Source organism: Microcaecilia unicolor, chromosome 13 (genome assembly GCF_901765095.1).
Source record: "Microcaecilia unicolor chromosome 13, aMicUni1.1, whole genome shotgun sequence".
NCBI lineage: Eukaryota > Metazoa > Chordata > Amphibia > Gymnophiona > Siphonopidae > Microcaecilia > Microcaecilia unicolor.
The window spans coordinates 68,859,284-68,873,518 of record NC_044043.1 but is presented as its reverse complement, the minus strand read 5'-3'; the positions used below and the strand labels follow the sequence as shown (position 1 = coordinate 68,873,518).

At 47.6% G+C, this 14,235-nt stretch overlaps 1 protein-coding gene across 3 annotated transcripts in view; it reads right to left on the bottom strand.

Moving 5' to 3' along the window:
• The window catches only part of AGRN (agrin), a 379,875-nt gene that overhangs the window by 81,998 nt on the left and 283,642 nt on the right, over positions 1 to 14,235 (bottom strand). For all 3 annotated transcript variants that reach the window (XM_030186208.1, XM_030186209.1, XM_030186210.1), the window contains 3 exons: positions 7,166 to 7,311; positions 6,673 to 6,778; positions 4,244 to 4,357 (listed from right to left, as the gene is read on the bottom strand). In XM_030186208.1, coding sequence (XP_030042068.1) covers positions 4,244 to 4,357; positions 6,673 to 6,778; positions 7,166 to 7,311 — 366 coding nt within the window. The remainder of the gene's footprint in view (positions 1 to 4,243; positions 4,358 to 6,672; positions 6,779 to 7,165; positions 7,312 to 14,235) is intronic.

Below are 14,235 nucleotides of genomic sequence, written 5' to 3'. Positions count from 1 at the left end.
CTCTAGAGCTCAGAGACTTCAAAAGGTCAACCAGGGAACTGGAAAGAGCTTAGAGGAAAAATCCTAGAGTGCAAAATCAGAGCAGATGGAGACATCAAGCACTTTTATACGGAAAGAATTTGCAGGCTTGTAAAAAGTCAAATTATTCTGCTTTGAATGAGAAAGCTGTTAAATCAAAGGAGCTTTTTACACTGTTAAAAATGATCAAATGACTATACTTCAAAATTCTGGTCACTAGTACTGTGAGAAATCTGTATACTGTATTATTTTTAATAACCAGAAAAAAAAATCTCTTTAATCAAAGGGGCCCCTTTACTAAAGTGAATTAGACAAGTAACGTGTGATTAATGCGTGAAAATAGGCTATTGAGCAAGCATGTTAAGGCATTTTGTGGTAGTTTGTCTGTTATCACGCAGTAAACTGCACATTAATGAATTGCTCAGAATTTTTCTCTCAGGGGTCATGGCATGGGTGGGGAATGGGCATGGAAGTGATAGCCAGCTAGCGCATTATACTTGGACTCATATTTGGAAAGGCGAAATATGAAAGCGCCAGACCCCTGGGAGAAAGGCTGCGCTGGCTCCCACTTAAAGAACGTATTGCGTTCAAAATCTGTACCCTGGTTCATAAAATTATTCATGGCGAGGCTCCGGTATACATGACAAACCTCGTAGACTTACCAACCAGAAACGCAAAAAGATCATCACGCACGTTCCTGAATCTTCACTACCCTAGCTGCAAAGGACTAAAATATAAATCAACATATGCATCCAGCTTCTCCTACGTAAGCTCGCAACTATGGAATGCCCTGCCGACTGCCATCAAAACAATACACAACCTAACAAACTTCCGAAAGTTATTAAAAACCAACTTGTTCGAAAAGGCATACCACAATGATCCATCCTAAATACCAGACAACGAAACCCATACCAGAACGGGACAAAATCGAACTCTCGACACTGGATTGCTTAACTGTACTTTGGCACTAATGAACTTTATCGTTATACCACTCTACTTCTCATTCCAGAAACGAACTCTCTACACTTGATTGCTTAACTTTCCCTGTCACTCATGAACTCTATAGCAATACCACGCTATTTCTCATGCCAGAAATGAACTCGCTACACTTGATTGCTTAATCTACTCTGTCACTTAAGAACCATTTTGTATTTCTCAATCCGGAAACGGCAATCGCCATTACAGCATTATGTAAGCCACACTGAGTCTGCAAATAAGTGAGAAAATGTGGGATACAAATGCAACAAATAAATAAATAAATACTTATCATGCGCTAAGTGGCTAACGAACATGCAAGAGCATATAGCATCTCCCAAACAGGAGGTTAACTCTGATAAGTACATAAGTACATAAGTAATGCCATACTGGGAAAAGACCAAGGGTCCATCGAGCCCAGCATCCTGTCGACAGCGGCCAATCCAGGTACCACGTGCTAATGGGAATGTTAACGCATGTCCTGAGCAAAATAAAAAAGACTATAAATATCTCCACTAATTGTAGCTTTAGATTTGTAGCTAATACGCAGTAAAATCCTGTGTTAAAGCCACATTAAATGCAAATCCTAATGCCCTTTAATACAAGGGCCCCAAAATCTTTTTTCTATGCTTCACATGTTTAAAGCTGACAGATGTGGGTATTTCTGCTTTTTTAAAATATTTAATCTAGAACCCACAGAGTGGGAGTGGTTTCATCAAATCAGCCAATCAGAAGTGGAGTGTACTGTGGGGGTCAATGGGTACTACAGCTTGTGTTTGCACGTTTCTGTAATTAGCTATTTGATGCTGTTTCTGTCTCCCCTGCACTTTTGCAGATCCAACCTTTCTTACCCCCCCCCCCCCCCACCCCCGTTTACCAAGCCGCGCTAGTGGCTGCCATGTGTTAATGCCGTCATAGCCCATTCACTTTGAATGAGCTGTTTCGGCATTGCCGAGCGGCAGCCACTAGCACGGCTTAGTAAACAGGGGGGTTAGTCTCTTCCAGTATGAAATCTCTCCGCAAGCTTCTTCTTTACCAGTATAATAACTAGCCACAGGGTTTTAAAAAGAAGCCAGTACTGCTTTTTTGTCACTTCCTTTCTCATGAGTTCTATTCATACTGGCTGTTTAAAGTGATTTGGATGACTTGCTCTCACTTGCTGTCACTTTTCTTCTACATTTTGATGTATGACTCTCACACAAATATTTGAGCCAGGATTTCTCATTCAGACTTCCCCGCTCAACCCTTGAGGTATCAACACTATGCAGTACTAACCACAGGCTTTCATCCTGTCACCACCTTGTGCCTTCAGTCCCTGATGTTTCACTATAAATCCCCTTTATCTCACAGTGCTTCTCTTTCCCATCACAACTAAGTGTTTTAAGTCTCCAAAACTGAACACTGGCATCTGTAAAGACATATCAGGCGATGTTTTGAGAATCTAGAGTGAGTAATCACCTGCTCGCCTCCATCCCCCTGTAGAGGTCACCTCTAGAACCAAACCCATGACAGGGGCCCTGCTCTGCATTGCCATATGCAAAATCTTGGTTCATCTGCTCAGCCCAATGTCTGCTTGTTGGACTGAATGCTGCAGAGGTAACATTTACAGCCCCCCCCCCCGGGGAGGGGAGGAGGTGGAGCCTCCCAGCTATCAGTCACAGCTGAGGGCAGTGCTTCTCAACCCAGTCCTCAGACCACACTCAGCCAGACAGATTTTCTAGATATGAATATGCATGAGATACATTTGAATGCACTGCCTCTTTAATATGCATATCTCTCTTCATGCATGTTCATAGTGGATATCTTGAAAACCTGACTGGCTGGGTGTGCCCCAAGGACTGTGTTGAAAAGCACTGCCTGAGGGAACCATGGTCTGTATTTTGCAGCCAGAGAACTGTTGATGTAAGGGCTGGACTACTTTGGAGGGCTTAAAATGAGAGAAAAGGACATTGTGCTGAAGCCAAAGCATGGGCTCCTTCTGACTGAGCTGGTAGCCCAAAGGAACAGGAGGTTCACGACTCATTAAAATTCCCTCATTAAACAGCAACTTAAGACCAACTTAGATACAGGATTCTACAAGGGCATGGGATAGCATAAGACTACCTGACAGGGGGGATGATCAAAGGCAAACACAGGTGCTACAGGCAATTAGCACTGGACTAGCAACTGTGTTTGCCTGCACCCCAGGATCAGATAAGCTTGCCAGCTTTGAACACTAGTAGCATGCAAATACATGCTAAACAGGGACATTAGTCTTCCTCCCCAATGCTCAGTGGCCAGCTCGGAGCTGGAGATAGGGTTTGCCGGGGCAATGGGGAGACCCTGTCCACCATGCAATTGCATGCTTGCGGTCCCCCCCCCCCCCAGACACCCTGACACAACCCAACACCCCCATACATAAAGGGATCGGTGGATCTCCAGATTCCCCCCCTGACGCCCCCGGATACAAGGGGCTGGACCCTTCAACACGTCACACACACAGAAGCCCCTCCCTTAGCCGCACCCTCCCTCCCACCCTAGCCTGACGGTCTAGTGCCTCCAACCTCCCCTTATCTGGAAGCAGGAAGAGGGAGTAAGCACTTCCTCCTCCTGCAAGCGCTGCCTCAAAATGGTGGGGCCCTGCTCTGCCCAGTGCATCCTGGGATGCACTGGATAGACCTGGACCTTCAGTACCCTATAAGGGAGAAGCTCCATTATATGATATTGAAGACCTGCCCAGGATGCACTGACCAGGGCATGGTGCCACCATTTTGAGGCAGCGTTGCAGGAGGAGGGAATGCTTACTCCCTTGGGGGGGCACTAGACCACCAGGCTAGGGTGGGAGGGAGGGAGGGTGCAGTTAAGGGGGGTCTTCTGTGTGTGTGTGTGGGCGGGGGTGTTGAGGGGTGCAGCCCAGGCACAATCCTCCAACAGAAGTACCCCAATGATCGAAGCTAATAGACTGCATAAATTTGCATGCTATTAGCTTTGATCATAGGAGCATTATTTTCTCACATTGTTCCGGCGCTAATTATACAGTGCTATTTGGAACAGCATGGGAAAACTGTTCATTGGCCCCTGAGTTTCTCGGCTCCTGTGGTGAGTTATGACAGCATTCTCCAGTCTCTAAACATATTGCACCAGAGAATCTGTTGTCCCAAATGATTTCCCTTTACCAAGAGGTAACGGTGAGCATATCAATCATGATGCAAAGCTATGGGACAGTTAGGTGGTGACACAGAGATAGCTTTCACAGATGCTGTATACTCACTTGGGCACCCCGCCAGGCCCACGCCCAGGGCAGCAGTCACATTATCAGGACAGCACCCATAAACAGTCTGGCTGCAGTGCAGGAGCAGGGGTGGCGTGGTACTTGTGGCAAGGGCTGTGAAACGACAAAAATTTCTATTAATGTTTTATCCCTGATCCTGATTGCCTCAGAGCCACATAAAGCAGTAAAGGGTGTCTGCCTACACAACTCTGCAGGGGGAAGAGAAGGGTGCATTTGGGGCCCCAAGTCTTCCCCAGCTTTCCCTGCCTCTGACATGTTGAGAAATCAGCAGTTATAGGAATCAGATTCATGATCAGCCACCAGAAAAGAAGTATTCACAATTTTATCCAAAGCCTTGATCACGTGATTCACATCTATCCAGGTCCCAGAGAAGAACTTGAGTTTCAGAACCTTCTGCACTAAGCACACACCTTATTTTAGAAGCCTCTCCGTGTGTAAATAGAGCCATTTACACACATACCTCCCTGTATTCAGTGCTACTTAACTGGTCGGAATGGCTGTGGACCGATTAAATACTGCTTAACCAACTATCCACTGATATTCATCCCCCACTGACTATTCCAAGTTATCGGCTAGCCGGTTATATCGGTCGATATAACCGGATATCTGCCCATTTTTAAACCGGGTTTCACAGCCAAACCTGGTATATCTTTGGCCAGTTTGAAGATAAGTACATAAGTATTGCCATACTGGGAAAGACCAAAGGTCCATCAAGCCCAGCATCCTGTTTCCAACAGTGGCCAATCCAGGTCACAATTACCTGGCAAGATCCCAAAAAAGTACAAAATATTTTATACTGCTTATCCCAGAAATAGTGGATTTTCCCCAAGTTCATTTAATAATTGTCTATGGACTTGTCCTTTAGGAAGCTGTCCAAACCTTTTTTTAACTCAGCTAAGCTAACCGCTTTTACCACATTCTCTGGCAACAAATTCCAGAGTTTAATTACATGTTGAGTGAAGAAAGTTTTTCTCCGATTTGTTTTAAATTTACTACATTGTAGCTTCATCGCATGCCCCCTAGTCCTAGTATTTTTGGAAAGCGTAAACAGGCGCTTCACATCTACCCGTTCAACTCCACTCATTATTTTATTATTTTAAGTCTGACTTAGCAGGTTATTTTTAAACCAGCCAAAAATAAACAGGATATTCGATGCCAGTCTCCAGAAATGGCCCAGCATTGAATATCCAGGCTTAGCGCCAACCGCAGGAGTTAGCCGGTCTAACTCCCGCAGACTGAATATCGGCCTCATAGATTATATACACGTTTATTGCTGATTTCAGAAAGCTGCTATTTACTCATGCAGATCCACATCACACAGAGATTTCAAGGGATGTGATTCAGGTATACATAGGGACAGGCCAAAAATAAAAATGTGTATTCCCCATTTTACAAGGGCAATACACATTGACCAAACATTTTCAGAGTTTGCTTTTACACCTGTGCCAGCTTGAAGGAGCAGATGCAAAGGCTGACAGAAGCCTTCCCCTCCCCAGACCTCCCAAATACCAGTCCCCACTCATTCTGTGCCCAGGTTCAAAATAGCACTTCTGCCCCCTAGTGACAGACTCATAGCAGTACCATTAGGGAACAAGCCGCCAAACATAGTGCATAACTACCACTAGGGGTCAGAAGCACCATATAGAAGCAGGGAACCAACAGAGCAGGAGCAACTGAGGGAAAGAGAAAGGGAAAGGGGAAAGTGAAATGGGACTTGATATACTGCCTTTCTGTGGTTTTTGCAACTACATTCAAAGCAGCTTACATAGTACCTGGGGCAATGGAGGGTAAAGTGAGTTGCCCAGAATCACATGGAGCTGCAGTGGGAACTGAACCCAGTTCCCCAGGATCAAAGTCCACTGCATTCACCAGGAAACCTCTAGTAAGAGCAGGGAAGGGGAGGTGTCAGGGGGTGAGGGTGGGCTTAATTGTTGCTGGGAGTCTTGCTCTTCATGTTGAGAGATATTGGGGTGGGAGATCTTGCTTTTGTTCGGGTATGATGGGGGATATATTGAGCAATGTCAAAGGGAATTGGAGGATGAGGGGACCCATATGAAGGGGATGTAAGTGCCTTCAACTGAAGTGTGGATTCCAAAATCAGCATCTGCAAGTGTAGCTGTTGGTTATCATTCATATAGACTCCAGAAAGACCATGTTCCTTTTCTGAACATTTAGGATTCTGAAATTGATGCCAACTCTGTACATACTGACAAAAACATATGTCCTTGCGCACGTCCTTACACATATTTTACAAAAGTCTTATCTAAACCCGTATATCTCAGTTCCCATCTCAACACTCTATGTAAAATGGAGCTTTAAGCTTTATGCTATGCTATATGCAGCCTGCTCTCTGTGCAAAGGGGAAGAAGGCACATACCTGAACACCAACACTCGCTCCTGCCACTTACCTTGACACACGCCCTGGCTCACAAGGTACAGGTCCTGTTGTTTCTCGCAGCGTGTCTTCTTTAGCTCACACTCGTTGGTGTAAGTCAAGCCGTCAGAGCCACACACCTATCCAGAGGACAAGGAGAGCATCTGGTCATCTACTGAAGAGGTGGCAGCATGAACAGGATTCTAGAAGTCAGCTGTGCTGGCATGCCAGAAATCCCCACGTAACACTGAGCTGGTACTTTACATTTACCCCAGGTGTGGGAGAATTGCACCTCCTAGGACACAGCTGACCCAATGACACTTGAGAACTGAGGAGTCTGGGCCAGTGAAGACTGAGAGGGACCCAATGAAGACTCCAGAGAAGACTATAGACTGGCCTCCTGATGGCAGCATCCATTGTCAGAACACCTGGATGTGCCAGTGACAGGGAAGACTCTGTTTTCACACAGCACTAAGGAAACCCACCAACAGGTGGCACAATTTCCAAGCATAGAGAGGCCAGTTTACCGGGTTGCGGAGCACAGCGTGGCAGGTGAAGTCACAGACACACCGCTCATCCTCAGCATCCTCGTCCCAGGAGCCCCCATACTTCAGACAGCGATCCTGCTCACATTCAGCGTCCTCCCCGGAGCCAGAGCCACCAGATCCACAATCTGTACAAAGCAAGGAGAAATTAGAACAACCACTGTCACCCTCCAACACCCCCACCAATGACCCCACAGGGAAAAGAGCACTGAGAGCCCAAGGCAGATATTAAACTCTCACACATGACCCCAGAACAGAGAGAGCACTCAAGATGGGGAAGACTATTATTGGAAATCACAATGTCAGCACGTCCTTTTAGTGGTATAACAAATGGCAAAAAAACTATAGTGAGGTATCTGATCCTGCCATATTACGGTATCAAAGGGAACAGTGCAGTTTCGTAGATGCTAATTCAGAATGTTTTAACACATCAGAAGGAGATTAATATAAAGGTAAGAAATGGCTTGAAATCTTGGGGATCTGTACCAGTACAGCACACAACTGCCTTGACATTAGAAAAGGCAACAAAAAGAGGGATAAACAGCACAAGTGAAGAACACCAAGGGAACAAAGTTTGGCCGCAAGGAGGGAAATCAGATGCAAAAATGAAGCAATACTCTATTGATGAAAAAAACAATATTTTATTCAAAATCCCAACACAGTTGAAACACAGGCTGTGTCGGGACCTTGAATAAAATATTGCTTCCTCATCGATAGAGTATTTATTTGTTTTTGCCTCTGACTTCCCTTTTTGAGGCCAATCACAAATCCTTTGACATTAGAAGAGGCAGCAGAGAGATGCAACTCTGCAATGCCAAAACCACGGGGATCCATCCAATGAGCTACAGAAAAAAGCCTGTAATTCTGTCAAGTAATGCATACTTCCTCAGATTCTGTATATGGTGCTCAAATCTGGGCACACTTCTGAGGTGCGTGTGCAACTTAATTGGCTAACAAGCTATTGACCATCGATAATTGGATGCTAATAACCAATTATTGATGATAATTGGCATAGAATAGGATTTGCATGCATATCTGACTGAGCACTATTCTATAACGCTGGGTGCCTAAATCCCATAGTGCACAACCCAAAAAGGGGTGTGGCCATAGGAGTGGCATGGACAGGTCAAGGGTGTTCCATAACATTGCATACAGTGTTATAGAATAATGGGTCAGTGTGCCCAACTTGCCCACAGGGATTTACATCAGGTGCCCAGAGAATCAACACTAAGCACTAAGGCAGAATAGCGCCAATCTTTCCTGGTGTGCATTTTTGAGAGCTATTTACAGAATTCCCCCCATTGGGACTAAAGAAGTGTGGAGAAATGAAAACAAGTTGCACGTGCCTGGCATCCAAGTAGTACTTTTCAGCTTTTCATTTTTTTGTGGCAACTACTGGTCAGATACTGGTGAATTTTATTGAAGCTTACCCTGGTGCTTACCCCTGAACAAAAAAACCCGCCACAAATGCATCAGTTTCCAGGCTACTATTCCCACCCCGCATCGGATGTGACCTCAACAAGTTTGTATTATACTTTGAAGTGCTTTAGCGGCGCATATGCACCTAAGTGCACACCCTCCCTATGACTATGGCAGGACTTCTCACTCGGGTTCTCTGCGCCCTTGGTCTCCTTCTATTACTCTACACCTCTATGTGTTTCTCACATTCTATCCCTCTACTTTGGGGATGCAGGCTGCCTTCTTCTTGGCCCCCAATTACCCGATTCCTGGAAAGGCATCTTTACTCCCTATCCCAGGTCACTGTTTTGTCATATCCCTCCAGTCTCCCTTCCCAAACGATTACAACTGGACTTCTCAATACCCGTTCCGTGCAGAACAAGTATTTATTTATTTATTTCAATGTGGCTTACAAGAAATAAACAGCATTGACTAACAATAAAAGGTTAACAGTAAGCATAGATTATTAAATAACATCAAAAGACAAAGATTATCACTATCAAAGAAGCGTTGAAGACAGATAATTTATTTTATTTGTTACATTTGTACCCCACATTTTCCCACCTATTTGCAGGCTCAATGTGGCCTACATAGTATCGTAATGGTGTTCGCCAAGTCGGCTGATAACAAATACAAGGTTATATTGTGGTCTGATGAGGTAGGTGTGTGTCAGGCATCATGAGGGTCAAAGGGAATGTAAAATTGTTTATTGTCATTATTAAAAGCAAAACATGATTCACCTCGTCATGAATGTTTTCAACATTTTGCAGAAGGACATTTCCATAAGTATCGTCTCCCTTCTTTCCTTGCCTTGGACAGACCACTCCCTAATTATTCAGAAGTGCTCTGCCTGCCCCACTGACAAACCTTCCTCCTATCAAGACGTTAGTCAGCTTTCCTCAGAGTCCCTAATGGACTACTGTAACTTTACTTTTTTTCTTTCTTCACATACCGGCGATCAGGTGTACACTTGGAATTCTGAAATACAAACAGCTTTTGACACTCCTGCTCCACTTGTCTTACATGCTCCTCCCCATTTCTTGTAAGGCCAAGGAGCCGTTGTATACCACAGAACTACGGCAAATAAAGCAAAAGCTTCACCAGGCTGAATGAAAATGGCACCATGAACCAACTGCCTTTCATCTCAACACAAATAAGATGTTCGCGCATTCTTATAAAGCCACTCTCCTAGCTCAGAAAAAAAGACTACTACACCACTCGAATCTCTAGAGCACCTACAACCAGGTTCGGCGGTAGGGGGGGCAGGGGCTGAGTGAGGGGGCACATTATAGCCCCCCCCCCCACCGCCGTCAACCCTCCCCCGCCTACCGCCGTCACCGTCACCTACCCCCACCGAGGTCCGCTTCCTCCTGCCGGTGCCTTTAAAAATATTACTTCAGCTGGCGGGGGACCCCAACCCCCGCCAGCCCAGCCGAGGTCTTGTTTAAGTTCTTCTTCCTCGTGCCGTTGAAAGCTGCAGCCTGCATCCCTTCCAGTTTCAGACAGAGTCTGACGTCGCAGCACGTTGACACCCTGCATGTACAACATGCTGCGACGTCAGATTCCGTCCGAAACTGGAAGGGATGCAGGCTGCAGCTTTCAACAGCACGAGGAAGAAGAACTTAAACAAGACCTCGGCTGGGCTGGCGGGGGTTGGGGTCCCCCGCCAGCTAAAGTAATATTTTTAAAGGCACCGGCAGGAGAAAGCGAACCTCGGTGGGGGTAGGTGACGGCGATGGCGGGGGAGGGTTGACGGCGGTAGGGGGGTCCAGGGCGAAATCTGCGGGGGCCCAGGCCCCTGTGGCCTCACGCAGATACGCCCCTGCCTACAACAGCTAAACTAACAACATAAGTACATAAGAACATAAGAATAGCCATACTGGGTCAGACCAATGGTCCATCTAGCCCCGCTTCCAACAGTGGCCAAGTACACAGCAGAAACCCAATTAGTAGCAACATTCCATGTTACCAATCCTGGGGCAAGCAGTGGCTTCCCCCCATGTCCGTCTCAATAACAGACTACGGACATTTTCTGTATTTATCGAGTATTCAGATCACTTACCACTTTTGCCAAACCTAGGGCTAGTGAAACATGTGCTCCTTCTGTCACCGGTGCAGTACTGGCTACTTTTAGTCTCCCATCTCTTCCCCAGTTTTTACAGGCCATTTTAAGGCATTTCAAGTATCTAGCTGCAGCCATCAGGAAGAAAACATCCCTCAACATGCATCTGCAGTCAAAACCTGTTGCAGTCTCTTTTATTTACAGATGTCCGGTTTCTGAATTTTTTTACTTTATAGTTCGGTCCTTTTTCTCAACCCACCAATGTGTTCTTGTCTTCCCCTATCTTTATGCCCCAGACTGTACACACTGAAGTCGCACACTACAATCTGAAGGATACAACACTGGGTCAGTTAAGTTGTAGGTTATTCACATATTTCAACTCAACACCTGGCCCTGATGGGGTGGAAATCACCTAACTATGCTTGAGAAGAAAAGGGAAATATAAGGTGCAGACAACAGGGCCGCCGAGATTGGGGGGGGGGGGGGGGGGCAGGGGAGACAAAATTCCCCGGGCCCGGGCCGCCAAGAGGGGCCCGGCCATGGGCGTAGATTGGGGGGGGCCAAACAAGTTGCACCGGCGAACTGGCGGGGCTTAATTGTGTCTTCCCCGCTGGCGCTGCCTCGGTCCCTGACTCCCTGCAGCATTTTTGTCTTCACCCGTCCTGTACCCGTCGCCGTCAGCGTTGCCATTCATTCTCTCACAGGCAGCCTCGTTCCCGCTCCCCTTTGCCGCGTCCTCCGGCTCTCTCTGATGCACTTCCTGTTAAACAGGAAGTGCATAACAGGAAGTGCATCAGAGAGAGCCGGAGGAGTGGATGTGGCAAAGGGGAGCGGGAATGAGGCTGCCTGTGAGAGAATGAATGGCAGCGCTGACGGCGACGGGTACAGGACGGGTGAAGACAAAAATGCTGCAGGGAGTCAGGGACCGAGGCAGCACCGGCGGGGAAGACCGAGGCAGCATGCTGGCTGGCAGGGAGACAGGGAGAGACAGTCACAGGAGCACTGTTGGGGTGATGGGGTAATGCTAGGTAGAGGTGAGCGAGAGAGGTGGGGAATGTTGGTGGGGGGAGATGCATGGGGGAGAGAGAGGGAGAAATAATGCTGGATGTGGAGGAGGGAGGGACAGCAAGAGAAAAGGGGAAATGTTGGCACATGGAAGTGGGAGGGAGGGAGACAGAGAGAGATGCTGTATGGGGATGGGAGGGATGCTAAAAGGGGAAGGAAGAGAACAAGAGATAGATGTTGGGCCCAGGGTGCAAGGAAGGGAGATACTGAGAGTGATGTGGGCAGTGGGAGAGAAGAAGGAGGGAAGAGAGGTTGTACATGGGGATGGATGAGAGGGAGGGATAGATATACATTAGAGGGGAAAGAGAAAAAGAGGGAGATTGTGGATCCAGGGACAGAAGGGAGTGAGGGAGAAATGCTGGACAATTGGAGGGAGGGGAGAGAGAGAGAGGAAGAAATGCTGGACCACAGGGAGGGGGGGCTGGAAGATACTGGGGTGTGGATGTGTGTGTGGAAGGGACAGGGAGATATTAGGCTACAAGGGGAGAAAGGGAGCAGGCGTGCTGGGCTAGAAGGTTGGAGGGAGGAAGATGCTGCAAATGGTGGAACTATTTGGGAGAGGCCAAAGGGGAGGTGGGAAGGAAACAAATGAGAGGATGATAGTGATGGGGGGGGGGGGGGGGCAGAAATGTGGTAATGGAGAGTTGATTAAAGATGAAAGGAAAGGTAAAATTATGTATAATCATACCTGATAATTTTCTTTCCATTAATCATAGCTGATCAATCCATAGACTGGTGGGTTGTGTCCATCTACCAGCAGGTGGAGATAGAGAGCAAACTTTTGCCTCCCTATATGTGGTCATGTGCTGCCGGAAACTCCTCAGTATGTCGATATCAAAGCTCCATCCGCAGGACTCAGCACTTAGAGAATTACACCCACGAAGGGACACTCTGCCCAGCTCACCACCGCCGAAACGGGGGAGGGGAATTAACCCAGCTCATCCCCACACAAGTGGGGGAGGGGAATCCGTCCAGCTCATCCCCGCGGAGCGGGGGAGGGACACCACACCCGCCGATGCGGGGGGATCTGGCTTATCCTGCAACCGCAACCGCGGGAGGAGCTGACTGAACCTAACACCGCCGAAGCGGGAGGGGTACAAAGCTGCCCTACAGCCGCACGAAGCGGGAGGGAGTGCCGGCAGAATTTATGTCTCAATCCAGCCCCGTAAAACGGAGGGGAGAGGAATGCAGCAGCTCACTGTAACACAAAGTCGTCTCAACTCTTGAAGAATCCAAGTGAAAGAAGAACTTGAACACGAAGTCCTCCTGAAGTAACTGAAGGCTAAACTTGAACCGAAAATTCAACCAGAATATAAACAGTACAGATATCTGGGAGGGGCTATGGATTGATCAGCTATGATTAATGGAAAGAAAATTATCAGGTATGATTATACATAATTTTACCTTCCATATCATCAAGCTGATCAATCCATAGACTGGTGGGATGTACCGAAGCAGTACTCACCCAGGGCGGGACATAGAAATCCCTGACCTCAACACTGAAGCTCCAAACCGGGCCTCCGCCCGTGCAGCCACAGTCAAACGGTAATGCTTGGAGAATGTATGAGCCGAAGCCCACGTTGCCGCCTTGCATATCTCTTCCAAGGAGACGGATCCGGCCTCTGCCATTGAGGCCGCCTGAGCTCTCGTGGAGTGAGCCTTCAGCTGGATAGGCGGCACCTTCCCCACGGCCACATAAGCCGCTGCAATGGCTTCCTGGACCCATCTTGCCACTGTAGGCTTAGCAGCCTGCAGACCCTTACGAGGACCTGCAAACAGGACAAACAGATGATCCGATTTCCGGAAATCATTGGTCACTTCCAAGTATCTGATGATGACTCGTCTCACATCCAGATATTCAAGAGCGGAGTACTCCTCTGGGTAGTCCTCCCTACGAAAGGAAGGGAGACAGAGCAGCTGATTCACATGGAAGCGAGAACCAATCTTGGGCAGGAAGGAAGGCACTGTGCGAATAGTCACTCCTGCCTCAGTGCACTGCAGAAAAGGCTCTCGACATGAGAGCGCCTGGAGCTCGGAAACTCTTCTGTCTGAAGTGATAGCCACCAAAAAGACTGCTTTCAACGTCAGGTCTTTCAGAGATGCCCTCGACAAGGGTTCCAAAGGCGGCTTCTGCAATGCTCTTAGCACCAGGTTGAGATTCCACGCAGGCACCACTGAGTGCAGAGGAGGGCGCAGGTGATTAACTCCCTTGAGAAAGCGCACCACATCTGGCTGCGAAGCCAGGGAAGCACCCTTCAGGCGGCCCCTGAAGCAAGCCAGAGCCGCTACCTGGACTTCAAGGGAACTGAGCGACAGGCCTTTCTCCAGACCTTCTTGCAGGAACGTCAACACTGAAGAAATTGGAGCAGTGAAGGGAGAAAGTGAGCCTGCTTCACACCATGCTGCAAAGATACGCCAAACCCTGGCGTAAGCAGTAGAAGTAGAGCGCTTCCTCGCTCTCAGCATA